This window comes from Lagopus leucura, unplaced genomic scaffold, assembly GCF_019238085.1.
Source record: "Lagopus leucura isolate 7727_CA_CO unplaced genomic scaffold, USGS_WTPT01 Super-Scaffold_100076, whole genome shotgun sequence".
NCBI lineage: Eukaryota > Metazoa > Chordata > Aves > Galliformes > Phasianidae > Lagopus > Lagopus leucura.
Window position 1 is genome coordinate 932,610 of NW_024962316.1, and position 21,267 is coordinate 953,876.

The 21,267-nt window shown below is 60.4% G+C and overlaps 2 protein-coding genes across 3 annotated transcripts; both read left to right on the plus strand.

Annotated features, from left to right (window-relative positions):
- The first annotated feature begins 261 nt into the window (after positions 1–261).
- On the plus strand, positions 262–16,968 carry PIK3R2 (phosphoinositide-3-kinase regulatory subunit 2). Of its 2 annotated transcripts, XR_006181632.1 has the most exons (17): positions 262–418; positions 5,021–5,744; positions 9,107–9,199; positions 9,701–9,763; positions 10,850–10,981; positions 11,180–11,381; positions 11,685–11,770; positions 12,082–12,187; positions 12,295–12,393; positions 12,557–12,737; positions 13,000–13,125; positions 13,381–13,523; positions 13,715–13,891; positions 14,148–14,219; positions 14,434–14,604; positions 14,880–15,305; positions 15,396–16,968. XR_006181632.1 is itself a non-coding variant. In XM_042887274.1 (16 exons), the coding sequence occupies exons 2-16, from the start codon at positions 5,393–5,395 to the stop codon at positions 15,070–15,072; spliced, it is 2,196 nt and encodes a 731-aa protein (XP_042743208.1). In that variant the 5' UTR covers positions 262–418; positions 5,021–5,392; the 3' UTR covers positions 15,073–16,968. The 2 variants fall into 2 exon arrangements, 1 of the variants encoding a protein (XP_042743208.1); XM_042887274.1 differs by having other exon boundaries at positions 14,880–16,968.
- Positions 16,969–19,039: 2,071 nt separating this feature from the next.
- IFI30 (IFI30 lysosomal thiol reductase) lies at positions 19,040–21,071 on the plus strand. The gene is made up of 7 exons (XM_042887286.1): positions 19,040–19,297; positions 19,920–20,099; positions 20,168–20,242; positions 20,319–20,414; positions 20,512–20,664; positions 20,742–20,810; positions 20,918–21,071. Exons 1-7 carry the CDS (start codon positions 19,055–19,057, stop codon positions 20,981–20,983), a joined length of 882 nt encoding a protein of 293 aa, XP_042743220.1. The 5' UTR covers positions 19,040–19,054; the 3' UTR covers positions 20,984–21,071.
- The last annotated feature ends 196 nt before the right edge of the window (positions 21,072–21,267 follow it).

Here is a 21,267-nt window from a genome sequence, read left to right on the forward strand (position 1 = left end):
CTGGAGGAGGGCGAGGGGCTGCGATCCTCGCGCAGGGCCCTCATAGCGCCCAGGGTCCACACGGCGCCTGGCGCCCCGTGCCCGCTTCCCCCTCCCGCCGCCAGGTGGCGGCACAGCGCTCTCCCTCACGGCCGCTCTGCCCCACGCCGCCGCGCGGCGGTTGGCGCCGGTTAGCGGTCGGCTCTTTCCGGAACTATTCGGCCGCGGGGGCGGGATCCCGATTGCAGCCGGCAGAGAGGGGGAAGGGGCGTGGCCAGCGAGCGTTCGGGGAGGTTCGTTCTTCTCCGACAGCTGTCGGGTCTTTCCGGGGCGGGTTCGGGCCGTTCCGGCGGCGTTCGGGCCTTTTCCCAGGCTGCCTCCGGGCCGGAAAGAAGGAACGGGCTGAAGGCGAGCGGCGGCGGATGGAGGCGGCGGGGAGGTGAGCGGGGCGCGGGGCCGGGGCTCTGCGAGCGCGGGCAGCCCCGGGGCCGGCGGCGCGGGTGGGGGGCGGCAGCAGCAGCAGCAGCAGCAACAGCTGACGGGCCCCGGCCCTGATCTCGGCCCGGCTCTCCGCCGCGGCACCGCGTCCCGGTCTCGCTGCCGTCCCCGCAGCCCCGCGCTGCCCCGTGCGGCCGGGCCGCTCCCGGAGCTCCACGTGCCGGCCGGCCCTCGTCGCCCGCGGGGCGGCGTCCCGGGCTGCGGCGCGGAGAGAAACGGGGAATGAAGCCGGGGGTCCGGGCTGTGCGAGCGCCGCGGAACGGCCGCCCGTCCTCCGCCTTTTATCTCCGGAGCGGTGGAACCGCGGCTGTGAGAGCAGAGAATGGAGACAGCTGAGCAAACACAGCCCCGAACGTCGCCTTCCCGGCCCGTCCCCCGCCCTGCCGGCTGCCCTCCGCTCCGCTCCCTGCCCCGTCCTTTACGCGGGGCGGCCCGGGTTCTTGGTTTCCTTCCCTGATTTCCGAGCGTGTGACTCGGATCTGCCCCGCGCTTCGTGGCACAGCGCCGACTGCCGCGCTGCGGGTCTCCCGCTGCTGATCGCAGCCCCCAAAAGCTCCTTTTTACCTCGTGGTTCCTCTAAGAACGTGGAAAAATCGCTTCTGCGTGCAGTTGGTTCTCACTGGACGAAAGTTCTGTGCTGGTTGGGAGAGAAACCGCAGCTCAGAGGAATGCAGCGGGGAACGGAGCCAGGCTGGAGCGGCGGAGCGCTGCTGTGTTTACAATAAAAAGCTGTATTTATAATATCGGGGGCTCTCTTAATTCCTCTGAGAGTATCTGCAGCCACAGCCTGGCGCTGAAGCGGCTGAGTAATGGAAGATGGAGAGCAAACGGAGGAAGGGACGGTGCGGCTTGGGCTGGAAGGTTGTGCAGCTCTTGCCGTATCCTCGTAGGGTTGCATGCATCTCACCTTGTAGGTTATTCGTGCTGTTGCTGTGCCGTGTTGAGCTTCTAACAAACTGTCATGGATTCCTGACGCTGCACAAAAGTGATTTTAAGCAGATGGGTCAGCAGAAGCGGGGTGTCGTTTCTTTGTGCTCTTTGCTTTTTTAGAACTGTGACTTTTCTTAAGGGAATAACCACTGCTGGGTTTGCTGCTGGGGAAAAAAAAACCCAACTCTGAGCTCTTCCCTGTGCTTCCAAAATGGAAATCGGGTGTTTGTGGGGACGTGGCAGGGGACATGAAGCGAAGAGCCCCAGTGCGTGGAGTTGTGCTCTGTGAGTGGGACACTGCTGCTCTGTTGGCAGCTGCGACAGAAGCATTTCTTGGTGAGGAAAGAGGTGAAAATGGGCTTGGCTGCCCTGTGCCACGCTGTTTTTAGCAGATGGAAGGTTTGTTCTCATGGTTTGTAACCTGCTAACATGTGGGCTTTCGTGCAGTTCAGAACTTGATCTGGTTTTGGTTTTCTCGCCTTTTTTCTTCTCCTTTTTTCCCCCTCACTGAGGATCTGATGGAGACATTGGAGCTGTGTAAGCTGTCATAAACACTTTTTTTAGAATATTTTTACGCATACTTCTGCCTCGCTGGAGGGAAAGCAATGCTCTGCCTCACTTCAAGCCAAGCTGCCCTTTGAACCGCATTTGGAACTTGGTTAAAAAGCTCAGGAACCGCATTTCATAAAAGCTAAGATGCTTTTATTTATGTGCTGGGCACGCAGAAAAAAGGCTCGTAATGTGTTTTTTGTTTCAGACTGGTGTATTAAACAAAGAAAGTATTGACAGCGGCTAATGAATCGTGGGATTGTTTCTGGGCACTGAGATAGATTTACCAAGGTATTTAGATGTCTAATGCATGGGATTTTCAGAGGAGCTCGACAAGTGCTCGCCAGCACAGACACACGAGGCTCCTTCCCCGTGAGCGGAGCTGGAGACGGGCCCAGCAGAAATGTGCTGGCAAGCTGCTGGCTCTCCTGGCGCACGCAGAGCCCCGCTTTGGAGGCGCTGGCAGCAGGCAGGCTCGTGCGTGTCCCGCGCTCTCGGCACCGCCTGCCCCTTCCCGGCTTCTCCTTCCCTCCAAATATCTATTTAAGGGCTGTGGAAGGGCTGCGTTCCCTCCCTCTCTCCCCACACACGCACTGATCTCCTGCTCTGTACAGAGGTTCCCCAGGCAGTGGTCCTGCACGGCTCAGCCGCCCGCTGGTGGCTCCTGGAGGAGGGGCGGCGAGGCTCCCTGCCAGCATGGACTGAGTGCAGGGAAGGCAGGTGAGGCGCGAGGCCGGCCTGGCTCCAATGCCGTAATTATCTGCGTGCCAGGCGCCCCGCTGGGGCGTGGAGAGCAGGGCAGCGTGGAGGCAGGGCTCTGCTTTCCCACCGGGGTCTGTCAGCGCTGAGAGCTGCTGCAGCAGCTGAGCTCCTTGCCTTGTGCAAGAGCAGGCGCCGGGCTGCACGGAGCCAGAAGCTGTGGGACCTGCTCCTGGGAGACTCGGAGCTCCGGAGCCTCTTCCCACCCCACCGTGCAGCTCTGCTCTTAAAAGCTACTGAACGAGTTTGCCAGGGCTGAGCGTTTTTTGTCCTCCCAGCCTCAGTGGCCGCACGGGCTGGTTGGAAGCACCTGGCTTTTGGGCTGGGATCTGCGCCTGGGTGCTGGGCAGCCGCTGCGTTCAGGCTCTGTCCCCTGCGGGCTGGTGGCTCCTCTCCATCAGACCCAGCAGGCAGAGTTCAGAGGGGCGAGGGGCAGGCGTCCCAGCGTGGCCATAAATCTCTCTTAATGCTCTGGGTTATGAAGTAATATTTTCCTGGCTGGGACTGCTTGGATTCAGGAAATGTGCGTTCTGCTGTGAGCGTTGTGTGGCTACTGTGCTGGGCTGTGCTGCCTTGCCTGCAAGCACCCCGCATCCCGAGGGCCTCTTGGGGAGCTGTGCAGCCTCGTGTTGCACTTAAAGCCGTGGAGAAGCTCTCCAGTGACCTGGATCAGGCTCAGTCCTGTTCTGCACCAGCTGGAGCCTCCCTGCGAGCGTCCGGCCTCCCTGAGGGTTCTCTGCTCATTCATGGAGGAGGCAGCCCAGCTGGGATATCTGCCCAGACTCAAGCAGCCTGTACAGGCTCTGGCTCCTGCACAGGTTTTGTGCTCTGCAGCTTCTTTGTGCCTTTCTTTGTCAAGGGAATGAGCGAGCTTTGCAGGGCGGTGCTGGGAGCTGCGGGGCTGCAGAGCTGGGGGTGCAGCCAGCTTCAGGGGGGGCTCGTGCCATCTCTTCAACCCTCTGCTAGCACGCAGATGTGGTAGGAAAGGGGGCTTGTAGCTGCATGTAGCTGGCCTGGGAGGGTTGTTTCAAGTTGCTGCAGATCACGGATGTTAATGCCTCTTGCTGAGCCCAGCATGAGGTCGGAGCTGCTTTGGCTTTGGTTGGCGGAGCGTTCGTCCTGCTGGGAAGGGTGCTGGGGTCACCCGGTGCAGGCAGAAGGCTGTGCTGCTGCCTCGGGGAGCTCCGAGCTCTGATGGCTTTCGGATGAGGTGTGGGTTTCTGGGCCAGAACAGCCCAGGCTGCTGACAGGACCTGCAGCCATCCAGCAGGCCAACGGCATCGCTAGGACCAGCATGTTCCCAGCTGCCCCCGCAGGCTGTGCCTCACAGGGCCGATCCTCAGCACCACGGCTCTGCCTGAGGGAGGTGGAAATGGCAGGGAGGGATGGGAAAGGAGGCCGTGCAGGGAATGCCCCGGCTCACACAGCCCTTACCCAGCGTGTGACTGCCCACGTTTGTTCTTTTGGGTGGCTTTCTGGGCTGGGCAGGCGGCCTGTTCTTCAGTTTCTCCGTGCTTGAATAGCTTACAGGCGGTGAGCGGCTCTAAGCAGATTTGAAGGCTTCTGAAGACACTTTTATTTTTAACCTCTCGCTTCCATCTGTGAAGAAACTGTGCCTGCGTTGCCTACGCTTCGTGCTGCTGCTTTTAAATAAAAGTTCAAAAATTCACTTTGCTCAAAGCAAAGCTTTGAAGTGCTGCTCTGTGGGAATGGCGCAGCGTCTTGAAAGCCTTCAACTGAAAGCTGTGTTAACCTACATTTGTGGGCAGTTACCTTCAGAAAACGACTTTGTGGGGAATTGCATGGGGAGATGTAAAGGTGAACTGTGAAATTTAATCAATTTAGCAAGAAAAGGTTAAATCTGTTTGTTTTGCTCCTATTCAGGGCCTCCAGCTGGTGGTTGCAGGGTCACCCTTTTCTGTACGCAAAAGTTCCTGCATAAAGGCTGTTTTGTCCCACTCGTTGTCCTCTTGTTTGCATGAGTGCTATGAAGAGAGCGAGCTGGAGAAACAGAAGTGATCCTCTTTAAGATGCAGAGCCAGTGCCTGGCTGTGGCAGAGGGGAGGTGTTCGCTCTGCAGAGCATTCCTGCGAGCAGCCGCTGGCTCCTCTCGTGCTTTTCTGAGTGTAAATTGCTCTTAGCGTGTCCTGGCAGAGAGCGCTTGGATCCAGGGCTTGCAGCGAGCCTCGTTAGGAGAGAAGCGAGCCCTGCCTCGCTTGGATGATCCCTGCTTTGAATGCTGGCTCCTGGGAGGGCGCGGGGTGCCTGGCGGTGCGGTGACGAGCCTTCTTCTCTTTCACTGCAGGCTCTGGGTCTGGAGGAGCAGCATGCCACGCGGCTCCTGGCTGGAAACGCTCCGTGCTTTTGCCCTGCGGACTCCAGGAAACCTTCTTTTTTGGTGAACTGAACCCTGCCCTCCTTTTTTCTTTGCTGCATGCCCACTCACGAGTGCTGGATTATGTTTGTCTCCTTCTCCCTTTGCTCCATAATTTGGCTGAACCGCGGTTTCAAGCTGAGGAAAAGGGGCTGCACCTAAGCAAGCCGGGGCACTGGGACCAGGCTCCCGAGGTGCTGGTTTGTGCAGAGACGTTCAGACTGCTGATGGGGGAGAGCTGCCCCTGAGGTCTCTCCTCTCCCGCCCAAAGGACGCTGCCTCACTGTTCGGAGCCGTCTCCTCATGGCAGAGAGAATGGGCAGCACCGACGGGTTCCAGTACCGTGCGCTCTATCCGTACCGCAAGGAGCGCGAGGAGGACATTGACCTGGTGCCTGGGGACATCCTGGTGGTGAGCAAGGGAGCCCTGCAAGCCTTGGGCTTCAAAGATGGGGACGAGCAGAACCCCAACCAGATCGGGTGGATCCTGGGTGTCAATGAGAGGACCAAGCAGAAGGGCGACTTCCCCGGCACGTACGTGGAGTATGTGGGGCCTGTGAAGATCTCCGTCCCTTCACACCGGCCCCGAGTGCAGAGACCCCTGCCTGCAACACCAGGAGCCAGTGGCTGCCGACTGCAGGAGGCTCTTGAGCAAGGTAAGCATCACTGCAGGCCCCTTCTGCTGCTCGGCAGATCCCTGCCAGGTGTTGAGTTGTGCAGGATTTGTGGGCTCACGCTCGGTTCTGTCCAAAAGCAAAGTGCTGTGTTCTTTGGGTGTGTTGATCTGTGTTCATGCTTTGCAGTGCTTCTTGGAACAAGCCTTGTTCCTCTCTAACCTCTCAGAGATCTTTCCCTGGCCCATGACCGGCTGGATCCCCGTGGTTCCTCTCCCTACTTTGCTGAGGGTTCTACCCAGCTCCTTCCTTCACAGAGCAAGTCCTGACCTCTCCTGCCTGCCTCCTGAGCACCTGGCACATCACTCCTTGCCAAGAGCTGCTCAGCCCCGCTGAGATGCAGTTACTTGTCTCTGGGCAAGAGGAAAAAAATCTGGGTCTAAAAGAGAACTTCCAAGAACTGCAGCTAATTTTCATCTTCCTGGCACCCGTCTGTATCTGTGCGTGGCAGAGCCAGGACTGAGCAGGGCATGAGCACCACACACCTGGGGCAGGAACTGGGCTTGGCACGGCTTCAGCAGAGGAGCTACCAGCCTCGGTGCTGCCCACAGAGCTGGGAGCTACAGCTGTCCTGTCAGATGCTGTATGAAACCTCTCAGAGGCCCTAAGGAGCAGAAAGGAGCCCCTGTGTGACAGCGTGACGGCGGGGCTGGGTGTGCTGTTCCCAAACCCAGCATCACGGCCCTGGGGATCCCACGGTCTCTGCAGGGTGCAGACATGGCTGGGCCAGGCGCTGGGACTGGCAGCAGGAGCCACCAACTTGCGTCACCCCCCTTCCAGGGATTGGCTCCTCGTGGGAGCCCGGGGCACGCTCTGCAGTGCATGTGTTGGCCTTGCCTGCACCCAGCCCTGCACGCCCTCGAGGGCTGTACTTGTGCCTTTGTGGGCTCTCTCATGCTCCTGGAGCTTGGCTTGGCAGAGCTGTGTGTGGGTGGTCAAAGCCTCTGCCCTGTGCAAGGTTGGGGGTGGAGAGCTGTGTGATGTGGAAAAGGATTTGTGCTGACGTTCCTGACCCATGGAAAAGAAACCAAAAGCCAGCCGGTTTGCTTCCTGCCCTAGGATAAGCAGCATGAAGGCAGGGAACGCAGTGCACCGGGTGCCAGCTGTGCCCTGTCCCTTATGGGGGGACCCCACAGCCACCCCAGCCCCGTGCACACAACCTGTGGGACAGCAGTTCAAATGCCTGAGGCCACTTTGCACGCAGCACGTTGTGTTGCTGGGGGAAGGCGCATTTTTGCAACAGAGAAATTGTATTCGAGCCAAGGCTGTGTTATTTCTTTGTGGCCTGTGCTTGGATGAGGCCTGCTTGGGAGGTGCAGAGCTATCTGTTGGCTGCCCGCTCAGCTCAGTGCTGGCTGTATTTCTGCTTCCTGGGTCTGCCCTGACGTGGCAGTCCCTTGTCCCCCTGTCACGCAGAGCGTGCCCGTACCGCAGCCTGGGAGGAAGGGGCCCCGGCAGAGGCAGCCCTGCAGGGCAGCGAGCCCCGGTGCTTTCCGAGGCTGAATTTATGAGCTTCTGGTGTTTGCCTTCTGCAGGGAGCGTGAGCGGAAAATGCGGCTTGGAAATATTTCCGCAGCTGCCCGGCTGTGCTGTGAGTGCCCTTGTTCACTTTGGCCCAGCCCAGGGGCCTGGCGGGCTCGGGAGCTGCTGCTGGCTGCAGCGTGGCTGCTGGATCCCAGCGCAGGCTGCTGCCTGCTGAAACAGCACATTCCCAACTGGACCACGTGGGGAGCACAGCGTTTGCCCTCCCTTCAGCCCTTCCCAAGGGTCAGGGCTGGAGCTGCCAGCCCTGTGCTCCTCGTCCAGCTGCGGTGAGGACCTGGCCTCACCCTGGGGAACGCCGTGCTGAGCCCCATCTTGTGCCCAGCCAAGGGCATGGGCAGCTCTTGGAGCAGCCTTGTTCTGCCTTGGGATCATCATCAGCAGGCTGGGCCCTTCCTGAGCTGCTTCCTCCTCTGTGGTCGTTGTCTTGAAGCACAGCCCTGCGCTGTTTCATCCCTCACTGTGGCAGTGGGGGCAGGAGGTTCACTGGGTGCTAACTAACTTGCAGCTTGTGGTGGGACCGCGCTGGGTGCACGGGCAAGCTCAGGTCAGATCCGTGACAGCAGGGCTGTGTTTTGCAATGCAGTGCTGCCTTTTGGTTCTGCTCCCATGAAGCAGAGTGTGCTGGGTGTCCTCGTGGACCACTGATGTCCTTTTGCTGGGGACTGACTGGCCTGGAGGAGCCTCCTGCCTGGCTGGCACTCAGCAGGGAGCAGGGATGAGCCTGACTCTGCTCATCCTCCTGCTGGCAGCTGGGCGTGCACCCTCCTGCCCTGGTATGCGTCACACTCGGCATGGGGAAGCATGCCTGGGGCCCTGCTGTGCTGGCCCTGAAGCCATCTCACTGCAGCACATAGGCTGTGCTTTGGCAGCACCACTGCCCTGCCCCGTGATCACACTGCAGCTCCCAGCTCCATCTTCAGCTTCCCAAAAGGCACCTCGGGGCAGCTGCCCTGTATCGCAGCGCATCGCAGCCCTTCCCACGCTGCTGTGACCCTGTTACAGATCCAGAGATGGCACCGAAGTGCTGTTTGATGCTCGGCCGTGCCTGTGGTCAACGTGGGGAGGGTCTGGGAGCACGCAGGGCAGTGAGGGCTCCTGGGACACGTGGTGTGGAGCAGCCGGCTGTGCTGCCCTGACCGGTCGGTGCGGGCTGCGTGGAGCGCAGGGGCTGCCTGCAGCAATCCTGCCGCAGGGTGCCTGGTGCTGTGCCACAGGCTGTCCGCGCCCTGCAGCAGCTTGCACCGAGGTTATGGGCTAGCGGGGAGGGGGAGGCAGAGGGCTGGTTTCCATGTAAAACGAGCAATCAAGGGCAGGAATTTGCTGACGCTGCACTCTGCCTGAATCGCTGGATTAATCACAGCTCACGGCTGCGAGCTCCCCAGCCACGTTCCTCCAGCAGCCTGTGCTGCGTCCGTCCTGGGTAGGGGCTGAACTGAGCCTGAATTCCAGAGCCCAGGTAACCCCTGCAGTGCCTGCCCACACGAGCTGGGCGTTCAGGGAGGTGAACTCTGCTCTGTAGTGTCATCAGAAAGCAGTACGGATCCCTCTGTGTGTGCAAACCCCACTGTGCTTTCTGGGACGCTGAGCTCCGCAGGTTGCGGGCTGGTTTAGGGACCAGGGCTCCCTGCAGTCTCTGCATAGCATTTGTGTGGCTGTGGCCTGGCAGCAGGGGTCGGGGACCAGGCTCTCTCTGCCTGCAGATGCTGCTGTTAGGAGCGATGTTATTGTCTGTGCTCTGGCCCCAGCTCTGCTGAGAACTGTCTGCTGAGTGGGGTCTGACCTCTTCCCTTTCTCCCCAGGGTCTCCTCTCCCTGACCTTCAGGAGCAGTTCAGCCCTCCAGAGGTTGCACCTCCACTGCTGGTGAAGCTGGTGGAAGCCATTGAGAAGAAAGGTAACGGGGGCCATTGAGTACCAAGGGGCTGACACCCTCCAGAGCCCCAGTGAGAGTGGAACAAAGGCAGCTGTTTATAAAAGCTGTTAGTGTTGGACAGAACACAGATATGTGATACACAGCTGCCTGTGGGAGGGGAGCCTCCCAATCCTCTCTGGCTTCAGGTGCTGGTCCCCAGCCTTAACCCTGCTGCGTTGTCCAGCTCCAAACAGCACAGAGCTCGTGCTGCAGTGCTTGGAGTGCAGCAGGGTGCTGAAGTGCCCTGGATGCTGGGCAGGCTCTGCAGGGTGCACCCAAATCCCCGCTGTGGGGGTGCTGAACAGGGGCTTGGAGGGTGTCCCAAGGATCGAGGGGGGCTGTGGCAGCATCTGCAGGAGGGCTGCGTGAGCTGCCTGCCTCGAGTCGTGCTGCAGCCACCGTCCTACCAGGCTGGCTCCAGAACGGTGCGTGTGCTGGGACTTGCACAGCTTGCAGCTAACAGCGGCGTCCTCACTCCTGCAGGGTTAGACAGCGAGATGTTATACAGGACATCTGGCTCCGAACTGAGGCAAGCTCTAAGAACCGGTAAGAACCAGCTCTTCATGGTGAGGAGGCGAATCGGCTCAGATGGAGGAGATTAGTGGATGTGACAGCACCAGCAGTAATGCAATCCAGGCCGGGCTCGCCTGTCCCTGGCGGTTCCTGACTGCCGCACGCTGCCTGCGGGGCTGGGCTGCCCGTCCTGACGCGTCCCCCTGTCACATGCTGGGGTCGGGACGGGGAGCATTCCTGCTGCCCTTGGTGGGCAGGGGTCAGGGCAAAGGGATGCGGCACCAGCTGAGAGACCCGCGGGCCCCCAAGTGAAGCCCCACACTTCTCTCCTGCCGTCTCTTCGGGCTGCCCTGCTCTCAGGGTGCTCTGACGACAGCCTTGCGGAGGTTTCTCTGGCTCTGTCACACTGCTAATAAGCAGGAGAGGATCACAGAGCTCAGCTTGGTGGTGGAGCTGTGGCTCCGCTGTGCCTGCAGCTGATGGTCTGTGCCAGCAAGCCCTGGGAGCTGTCTGCCTCTCGGCTGAGCCTGGGCCTCTTCCAGCAGCCTGCTAGCTTGTCCCCTTTCGCAGATGTTCTTCGTGGGCCGGAGCTAGGCAGTGCTCTTGGCTCTGGCCGTGCTGCTTTCTGAAGAGGCTCTCTGTGCAGTCCCAGCAGCCTGTGCCTGGTGTTTCTGGGGCAGCACGCTTCAAGGGAGACATTTTCCCTGTTGGGTTTGGTGTGTGAACAATTGGCTGATCCCCTCTTCATGCTTGTCTCTAACAATAGCAGGGAGTAAAACTCAGGCAAGTCATATGTGCCCTTGGCAGGGCTCAGCAAAAGGTGTGGGCACCCAAATCCACTAACACCCCCTCCCAGTGGAGCCTGTGCCAGCTTACTTCAGGGAGATGGGCGCTTCCAGGCAGCTTCAGTCTTCTGGTCTGCTTGACTGCCCAGGAGCTGCCAGAGCTCTCAGAGTGCCCACCTGCCATGTCCTGTGATTGCTGGCAGCAGCCAGAGATTTTCTAGCTCTTTCTAGGTGCCCCCATTGCTCGCTGTACTCCTGCTGCAGTGGGACACAACGCTCTGGGGTGGGTGCCAGATCTGCACCCCTCTCCCATGGCAAATCTCTGCCTTGGCAGATTGGAGCCTGGGTGACCTGGAGCCCTTTGACGTGCACTCCCTGGGCGAAGCGCTGCGAGGCTACCTGCAGGACCTGCCCTCCCCTGTGGTGCCAGTGTCTGTGCATGGGGACATCCTTCGCATCCTGCAGGGTAAGGGCTTCCCCGGCCACACTTGGGAATGGGTGCGTGGGTGAACGGATGCGTTTGGGGTAATAAAATAGGTCTTGTCCCTCTGGGGTTTGTCACGTGGCCTCTGCTGCTGACAGTGCTCCCACGCTGTGACAGCCAGAGCGTGGAAAGCAGTGCTGGCTGCCCAGCCATTCCATCGTGTCTTGCTTCTCTCCCCAGAGATCCCTCAGTCAGAGAATTGCCGGAAACAGCTGCTGCTGGCCTTGGAGTCGCCTGCAATCCCACTCCAGAACACACTCACCCTACAGTTCCTGCTCCGGCATCTGGGGAAGGTATCGCAGCAGGCCGAGAGCAACAGCCTCCACCCTCAGGCCCTGGGAGAGATCTTTGGCCCCCTTCTCCTCCGGCTGCCCGGCGCCAGGTACGTGCAGCTCTCAGATCCCAGCCATGTGCCCGGTGCTGGCCACTGTGCCTGCCAGGACAAGGAGTCCAGGCTGTAACAGTACATCTGCCCGCACCCCGGCCCTGCTGCACGTGGGATTAAACTGCTGGCAGCATACAGAGGTGGGGCCCAAAGCCAGGGCAGAGCCCTTCTGTTATTCTGCACTGCAGCAGCTGTGCTGTGCCAGGATGAACAGCTGACCCTGCTGCCCCATTGCGCAGGGGGCACAGAGGAGTGCCAGGCTCTGCCTTCAATTGCTGATTCGTCCCTCTGTTCCTACAGCCCGGAGCTGAGTCCTGACTTCTCTGTGCTTTTTCTGGAGATGCTTCTGCAGACGAAGGAGTTGGAGCCAGAACAGTTGCCTCCAGGTACCGTCCCGGTAGCTGACTTGCCCCCTCTTTGGGACCCGAGGCATTAGCATTTGTGCTGTGTGGGTGTGGAATCCCTGCCTCCCTGAGCAGATTGCTGAGGGCATTTCTGTAGCCCAGCTGTGCTTGGATGCCTGCTCCAGGCTCTAATCTCTTGCTCCTGGCGGTGTGGTGGCCCAGCAGGGCTTCCCAGGACAGTTACCTCAGGGAGGGGGACTCTGAGCTCCAAGGGATTGCCTCTGGCGAGGGTGTGGAGCTGGGACTTGGGCCAGTCCCGCTTTAACCCTGCTTCAACTCTACTTCTCTTACAGCATTGCCTCCAAAACCACCCAAGCCAAAGCCCAGTGCAGCCAGCCTGGCCAACGGGAACAGTGTGCCCTTGCAGGACGCCGAGTGGTACTGGGGTGACATTTCCCGGTAAGGGGGTGGCTGGCAGCTCCTGCTGTGGATGCCCAGGCTGTCGGGTTATCTAGGGGGGCTCTGGTTGCGCCTCACAGGCTGTGACAATTCTCTGTTCCTCTCAGGGAGGAAGTGAATGAGAAGCTTCGGGACACACCAGACGGTACCTTCCTGGTGCGCGATGCCTCCAGCAAGATCCAGGGGGAGTACACACTCACACTCAGGTAGGGTGCTGGAGCCCTCGGAGAGCCTCTGCTGCCCGGGGTGGAGCTGTCAGCAAGTGTCCCTATGGCTGGTGGAACGTCAGGCAGGCACAAGGGGCACATCCGTGCTGGAGCAGAGCATTGGAGTGGTGATAGGCACCTTCTGCTCCCCTCCCTGCTGCAGGAAAGGAGGCAATAACAAGCTGATCAAGATCTTTCACCGGGAAGGGAAGTATGGCTTCTCAGAACCCCTGACTTTTGGCTCAGTGGTGGAGCTCATCACACATTACAGACATGAGTCGCTTGCCCAGTACAACGCCAAGCTGGACACCAGGCTGCTCTACCCCATCTCCAAGTACCAGCAGGTGAGGCCTGAGCTGCAGGAGAAATGGCTGGCCAGCATAGCCAGAGTCAGAGCATCTGTTTGCTCATCCGTCCCTGGCCCTTCAGTAGATGGGCTCCGTGGTCCAGACCGTGTCCTGCAGCATCTCTTTGCTGTGCTGGACATTGCTTTGTGGGGTAGTGGGCACCCTGCAGGGGGGGTGGGGTTTCACAGGGCCGACTGCCTTACAGAGGGGCTGCTGTAGGGTGGGAGCGAGTCCTGACTTGAGGCTTTGTGTATGGCAGGACCAAGTGGTAAAGGAGGACAGTGTGGAAGCTGTAGGGGAACAGCTGAAGGTCTATCACCAGCAGTACCAGGACAAGAGCTGGGAGTATGATCTGCTGTATGAGGAGTACACCCGCACTTCCCAGGTACGTGGCCCCATGGGCTGCCCCAACGTCACCGATCACTGGCAGCCACGCACTGCACAAAGGAGAGCAGAAGCTGGGCCCCCACTGCCCCGTTTGTCCACTCTGGGTTTGGGGGGACTCCCCAGAGAACTTCGAAGTGGGAATGTACTGGCAGGGACGGTGCTGGTTTGGGAAGGGAGGAGGAGGAAGCTCCAGATGGGCAGAAACCTGCCCACGTCCTCCCCCTCACTCAGCTCTCCCTTCTCCTCAACTCAGGAGCTGCAGATGAAGAGGACAGCAATTGAAGCCTTTAACGAAACAATCAAGATCTTTGAGGAGCAGTGTCAGACACAGGAGAAGTGCAGCAAGGAGTACATCGAGCGCTTCCGACGAGAGGGCAACGAGAAGGAGGTGCAGCGGTAAGGACTGAGGGCAGCAGTGACCTGTCCTGCTTGGGGAAGAGCTCTTGGGGCCGGAGGGAACATCCAGGCTCAGGGCAGAGCCGAGGCACGCACAGCCCTTTTCTCCAGCATGCTGCAGGCTGGAGCTGGCAGGCTGCCTCCCTCGCCTCCCCCACGTTGGCTCACAGCCCACCCTTCCTTTCTCCCAGGATCCTCATGAACTCAGAGAAGCTCAAGTCTCGCATCACGGAGATCCACGACAGCAAGATGAAGCTGGAGCAGGACCTGAAGAAACAGGCCTCGGAAAACCGGGAGATTGACAAGCGCATGAACAGCCTCAAGCCAGACCTCATGCAGCTGCGCAAACTGCGGGACCAGTACTTGGTGTATGTAGTGCCTGACCCACAGAGGGCTGGGAGAGAGGCCCCGCTCCCCTGCAGCCCGTCCAGCTGGCTCCTTGAGGGCTTTGGGGTTTGCCAGACCGGCTCTTAGAGCTGCTGTGTGCAGGAGCGAGGAGCCCTGCAGCCTCTGGGCATGGCAGCTCCTCAAAGGGGGAGGCTGCTGCCCTCTGGCGATGGCTGCTGGGTGAGGGCTGTGTGGCCTGGGCACGCTGCCTGCTGAGCTCTGCTGCTTCTTCCCTAGGTGGCTGACGCAGAAGGGCGCCCGGCAGAAGAAAATCAACGAGTGGCTGGGTATCAAGAACGAGACGGAGGAGTGAGTGTCCCTGCTCGTGTGTTGGGGGCTGTAGGAGCGCGGCTGGTGCAGCCAGTTCTGCCTGTTTGGGGGCCTTGGGCAAGTCCCATCTCCCTGTCTGGGAGCTGAGGCCGCCTTCCGTGCCAGGAGTGATGGCAGCTGGCTGGGGGAGGGAGGACGTGGGGGCCACACGTCCAAACTGAAGGGTCCTGACCCCGACTGTGCTCAATTGCAGTCAGTACTCCATGATGGATGACGAGGAGGAGCTGCCCCACCACGAGGAGCGGACGTGGTACGTGGGGAAGATCAACCGCTTGCAGGCAGAGGAGATGCTGTGCGGCAAACGGGACGGCACCTTCCTGATCCGTGAGAGCAGCCAGAAGGGGTGCTATGCCTGCTCCGTGGTGTGAGTACCCCACAGTGCTGCGTGGGGAGCACGGGATGGGGAGGTGTTGGCTGTGCTCCCGTGCTGCTCTGCCCTTCTCTTGCCAGATGCTGGCGCTGGTGGAGGCATCAGCTGGCAGGCTGGGCTTCTCCAGAGTCTCCTGCCTGCCTTGGCTCCTCATGCCAGGGCCAGATGTGTCTTTGGGCAGCTCCGGTGGTGCCACCTTGCTCTGCTCTTGCTGTCCTAGCAGTGCTCCTTCGCATGCCGCTAACCCGCGTTCCTTCTCTCCCTGGCAGGGTGGATGGTGACACCAAGCACTGCGTGATCTACAAGACAGCGACTGGCTATGGGTTTGCAGAGCCCTACAACCTGTACGCCTCCCTCAAGGACCTGGTCTTGCACTACAAGCACACGTCCCTGGTGCAGCACAATGACTCCCTGAATGTCACGCTGGCTCACCCGGTCCTTTCCCAGCCACCAGCCAGATGAACAAACCGTGCACAACACAACAGCTGCCTTCAGCTTCTCCCCAGAGCGCTGCTTTCTGGCTCTGGACTCTTGCACCCTGTATAGTTGAGTCTCTGTGCTCCTGCCCCTCCAGAGCATCTGAGATGTCTGTGACCGTTCCCGGTGTCCCTTTTGGTCAGTAGCTGAAACCCGTGTTGGCTGATGGGACAAAAAGGCTGGAATGTCGACTCGCAGCAGCCTCCAGCCCTTACGAGGTGGGATCTAGTTGTGATTGAATTGCTGTGGATGAACGCAGCCCCCTCCCCTTCCCCAACAAACAGGTCAGATCACCTTTTTGCTGGCAGGTTGCCCCGCTATGCATCACCGTAGAGCTAGATCCCAATTCCTCTGCACTGTGGTGTCATTCCCTGCCCAGCTGAGCAGCACTGGCACATTCTGAGCGAGGGGATCTGCTGGATCCTGGAGGAGGAGGAGGAGCCTCCGCTGAGCATGCATCCTCCACTCTCACTTCCCTCTTCCCTCGGTGACTTTGCAGGTGGGGGTGGGAGCTGCTGTGTGGTACGAGGGGTGCTGCTCTTCTGTGCAGAGACTCATTTCAAAAGGAAGGCGGTGTCCTCCGTGGGGCAGCGGGTGTGCTGGGAGGAGGGCTTCTTGGCGAGGTCCCCACGCCATCCTGTGCCCCATCTCGCTGTCTTGTTCCCTGGTGTCATAGCCACCTCTGTAGTGTTGCTGTCTGGGGAGGGAGGATGTGGTTTGTGACGAATCTCTCACCTTAGTTGTGCCAACTAAGCTGTGAAGTCCGTGTTGGTACCCGTGTTTTTCCCGGCAGAATCCGTGGGATGCACAGCTCTTTGTTTCTGGTTGTCTTTGGTGAATCTCTGCGAGTGTAACCCGTTGAAGCTGACTGTAGCTCTGTAAATACGGTTCTTTTTGTCATTGGCTGCTTACCTCATCCTGCTGAGCTCCCACTACGACATGCAAGCGCGTGGCAGCGGCTGGGCGGCTGCTGCAGCTCGGGGCAGGAGGGCTGGGAGGCTGACGCACACTACGAGCCCTGCACAAAATGAAGGACCTCTGCTGCAGGAGGGCAGCGTTTCAGCTGGGCCTGGGGCCTTGGCACGTAGGGATGTTTGTGCACCACAGCCAGCTGTGTATGCAAAGCACTTCTGTTTGTGAGTACTGTGTGGGGATGGTTGTAGGGCTGCCCGTTGCGGCTGGCTGGCACAGGCAGTGCTTGGGGCATCTCTTTGGAAAAGGCTGAGTTCAGAGGGCTCCAGGGCAGCAGAGGAGGTGCGGGGTGGGCCCTGCGGGGTCTTTAACAGCGCTCTGAGTTGGTGGCTTTTGCTTTACTGTATCACCCTGTCTGCCCGGCTTGAAAGCATTGATCGTCCTCTTGATCTGCCTGAGAGGCTCCTTCCCTTGCAGAGGCCGCGTCCTCAGGACAGGCTGGTGGATGCTGGAGGCTTTGCTGCTTCTGCTTGGTGTCACGATGGGCTGCGGGTCCTCAGTGCTGCAGTGCATTTGTGTGTGCTCTGCCTGCGTCCCATCCTCCTGTCTGTGCACTGCCTGCATTGGGGCACGCAGCATTCCCATGATCAGCTCTGCTGCTCGCATTGATCCAGGCCGCTCCTGGATCCTTCTTGGATCTGGGATTGCTGGTAGAAATGTTATGTTCCTGTTGCTTGTGGCAGCTCTCCTACCCCAGCTGTACAGACACTGTCACTGTTTGGTGCTATCGCTCGGGGGGGTCACACAGCGATCAGTGATAATTAATAATTAACAATTAAGGGAACGGTTTGGGCTGGAACACGAGAGCTCAGCTGAGCAGTAGGGCTGGCAGCCCCGGTGCTCAGAGCCCTCCTGTGTAAAAATTATTGGAGGTGATTTATTGAGAGTCACTCGCGCTCCATCGACAAGGAAAAAAAAACAATATAAAAATGTCCTAAGAGTGGAGGAATTTTAGGGAGAATTACCACTGCAGGCCCAACCTGAAGCAAGAGGACGACACTGCTGTCTTCTGGGCCCAGGCGGTGGCTGAGTCTCTCCCCCATAGGGAGGGATGCACACACTCGGTTGTACCGAGGGCTTCCGTGGGAAACGTTCTTCCATGAGTGAACTGTCTGCAGCCAGCTCAGTTCAGTTCAGCTCAGTTACTCATATTCTTGCTTCTGCTCTGCAGCGTGTTTATCAGCGGCCATCCAAACGGATCCGCAGTCTGCAGCCTCAGCAAACAGCACAGAGTGCAGATCAGTTTGGTAACGGCCTCCCTGAGCACAGCCAGCCTCCCTGTGGGGGCTCTCAGTTCGGCCGGAAGGCTGTGGGTGCATCGCTGTGAGAGCTGGAATTGGGCATCGCTCAGAATCAAAGCCCAGCTGCCCCCCGGCCCCTCTGATAGCAAACCAAGCTGGAACAGCAGGAGCTTCATTTTCTGCTAAACTTATTCACCCTTGACAAGAGACACCGAGCCCTCGTGGGGCTGTGACACCCCAGAGCTTTGTGCCGGGCGCCTGTGCTGTGGGGTGGCAGCAGGGGCAGCTCCTCCAGCCCCTCATCGTCCCCCCAGCGCCGCCTGCTCTTCAGCTGCTCTCAGCGCTTTGCTTGGCCCGGGCTTTGCTGCCCATGGAATTCCAGCTTCCCGTGACGGCGTTTTTTGCCCTCCCAGCCGTATTTCTGCTTCTCCTCACGCCGTCCCTCCCTGCTGTGCAGCCGCAGCCTCTGTGAGCTCAGCAGCAGTCGCGTTGGCCCCGCTGCGTCGTCCAGCCCTGACACGCTGCACCATGGCTGGGGACGCGGCCCCTTGGGGCTCTGCTTGCAGCACTGTGTGGTGAGGAGGACCGGGCCTTTCCCAGGGCTGCCGTTCCTCCAGCCGTGCTCTCAGAAACGCTCCTTTTCCCTTCTTTCCCCTTCAGGTGGAAAACCAAACCCTGAGCTTCGCGCAGCGCAGCTCCCCCGGAATAAGCTAGTTGTGATTTGTCTATGATGCTTTTGCTCGTGCTGTCTGGGTAGTGCCGTGTTTGGAGGCCCTGGGCTGTGCTTTGCTGCTTGTGACCCGCATGTCCCCCCCCCCCCGCCCCACGTTCCCCCGTCCCACGGGCACAACGCGGCCGTTCCGCTCCCGGGGCGCAGCGCAGCCCTGCAGGGGTTGAGCCCAAGGCTCTGCCCGGCTCTGCTCGCTTCGGGTCGGCTCACGTTGCTCTGTGCCCAGCTCAGGACACTCTGAGCCCCCCGCTGTCACCCCCGATGGCGCTCGCATCGCAGGGGGGTGGTGGGGGTGGCAGAGGCACCGCGACTGCTTTGTGCTCAGAGAGGACGTGGCGGCTGTCAGCGCTACCGAGATGTTAGTCCTTAGCTATAGGCAATAATCCGTACTCTAACTCGCCACTTCAGCTGTTTGTTACCAGCAGTAGTTCTCTATGCTCTTTCTGTTGATGTTTACTAATGTAAACCCAGTATTTGTTACTGTAAGAGAATTTTTGTACGGTACTTCAAAAAAAAAAAAAAAAAAAAAAAGAAAGAAAGCGGAAAAAAAAACCCCACAAATAAAACAGAGTTAATGAGATCACAGGGCTTTCTTTGGGGTGGCAGCGAGTCCCCAGGGGAACTGAGATGGGAGGGGACTGAACTGGAGCTGAGCCCAAAGGGGCGAGAAGCAGCCTGGCTGCAACCCGCGGCGAAGCACCAACTTCCAACCGGATCCCCGAAGGGCTGGGGGCCGGGCAGGCAGCGGCTGCAGGGCTGGGCGCTCAGAGCGGGGCTGGGCTGCTCCCGGCTGCCGGCAGGTTTCGGTGCTGCTCAGGGCCGCTTTTCTACCCGTCACCTTTTGCAGCCGGTCCGTGCGGGAGGAAGCAGCGACAGCCGTGGGGCTGGGGGTGGCCTTGCCCCAAAACCCAAACGGCAGAGCCGTGCCCCGGAGCCTCCGCCGCCCCATGGCGCGTGCTGTGGGGCATCAAGGATGGCTTGGCGGCATCCACGGCCCCACGTGAGTCGGCGGTGTCGGTGTCACATGAGGAGGCCGGTTGCGCCATGCAGGAAGGGAGTGCGGAGGCGGGTGCAGGCGGGCTTTAAAAGCCCCAGCCGGGACAGGCTCGCCTCTGCGCTGGCTCTCAGCCACCCTGCCGTCCCCATGGCCCCTGCTGTGCCGCTGGCCCTGCTGGCCGTGGGGCTGGGGCTGGGGCTGGCCCTGCCCGGCTGTGATTACCCGACCCACCTCTGGTGCAGCTCACGGGAGATCGCCGTCGCTTGCCAGGTCAGAGCCGCGGGGCCGGTGTTGGTGCCATCTGGGGACGCAGCTGCTGCTGCTGTGCGAGGCTGGGGCGTGCGGGGCTGCAGCTGCACACGGTGCTCACACCTGGTGCTGGTACCCGGTTCGTGCGCTGGCTCTGAGCAGGGATGCTTGGGGTCCCGCATCCAGCGGCACTCCCTGCCACGCACAGGGAAGAGCTGTGCTGCAGTCAGACCCTGTCCCATCCCCGGGCTCCGCTGTCACTTATTTTTCAGCACGAAACAGCTTTGCAGCCCGTTCTGCCATGAATCGCTCTGGATGCTGGCACCGCTAACAGCGGGTCCGGCAGCACTGGATGGGCTGCAGCCCACATGGCGGTGGGTGCTGTGTCCCTGCTCAGGCAGGTCCAGACCCCACTGGCTGTGGTTTTCCCCAGAATACATGGCGGAAGTTCCTGAGGAAAGCCCCAGCACCACACGCACAATCCTGCAGCTGCATCAAACCTCTGCGGTTCTCACTTCCCTCCCCGCGCATGCAAGGCTCCGTCCTGCCCCATCCCAGCAACTTTCCCCCACGCTGTGCAACCGCAGGTGGCTGCAGCCGTACCGTGGCACAGCCCCCAAACCCCAAACCCTTTCACTCGCAGGCAGAGAGCCGCTGTGCCAACCTCTCGCACCCGACAGCTGCTCCCGTGCAGCTGAGTCTGTACTATGAGAGCCTGTGCCCGGCGTGCCGGGGCTTCCTGGTGCAGCAGCTCTTCACCACCTGGCTGCTGCTGCCCACCGATGTCCTGAACATCACTCTGGTGCCGTATGGCAACGCTCAGGTAGGAGCAGCTGCAGCCCTCTGCTGAGTGTGCACCGCCAGCCACGCTCACACCGCTTCATCCTGCAGGAGAAGAACGTCTCTGGGAAGTGGCAGTTCCAGTGTCAGCACGGCTCGGAGGAGTGTTTGGGCAACATGCTGCAAGTGAGCCAGGCTGTCCCTGTGCCCATCCTCATGGGACGGTTTGGGGGATGCTCACCACATCCCCGCATCCCTGCAGGCCTGCCTGATGCACGAGGCCGAGAACTTCACCACCTATTTTCCTGTCATCTTCTGCATGGAGTCGGGCTCCTCCGCCACCAAGAACCTGAAGGCTGTATGACACTGTCTCCCCGTCCCCGCCCCGCGACTGCCCTCCATGATCTTTAAGGTCCCTCCCGGCCTAAAGGCACTCTATGATGCTGTGATCCCAGTGCCTGCAGGTTTACGCCCCGCAGCTGGATGCAGGCCGCATCACCGCCTGTGCGCAGGGGGATCTGGGGGCCGCCCTGATGCACCGCAACGCCCAGCTGACGGACGCTCTCGACCCGCCGCACCAATACGTCCCCTGGGTCGTCATCAACGGGGTAGGGGGGGGCTCAGGGCTCGGAGGGGGGGCCGTGGGGATCCTCCCTGTGACGAGCAGCCCCACATCTCCCCGCAGAAGCACACGGATGAGCTGCAGGCAGAGGCCCAGAGCTCACTGCTGAGGCTGGTGTGCCAGCTGTACCAGGTGGGACGGGGACAGGGATGGGGACGAGACGGAGGGGCCGGCGCCGCCAGGGGGCTCTGGGACGTGCTGTGCTCCCCCCGCCGGGCACTACCGTCAGTGTGTGGCAGGGGGACAAACCTGAGGCCTGCAAGGACACCGAGAGCCCGAAGGCCGGGGCTGTCTGCAGGCGCTGAGGCCGGGTCTGCAGGGCCGGAGTGGATGCAGGCGGCGGGGAGCACCGCGCTGCGAGCGAGGAATAAAGAGAATAATCGTGTAAGGAAACGAAAAGAGCGTCCAGCGTGTTGTGTGGGAACGGCGGGGGGGTCTGCTGAGGGCCGCAGCACAGCCCTGCGCCATGGCGCTGCCCTGCGCAGCACTTCTGCCTCGGTACCTGTCATGGCGGCCACCGGAAGCGGAAGTGACGCATCACGTGACGTCATCCCTTCTTCCGCAGGCGGCGGTGGTGAGGGGGGCGGGG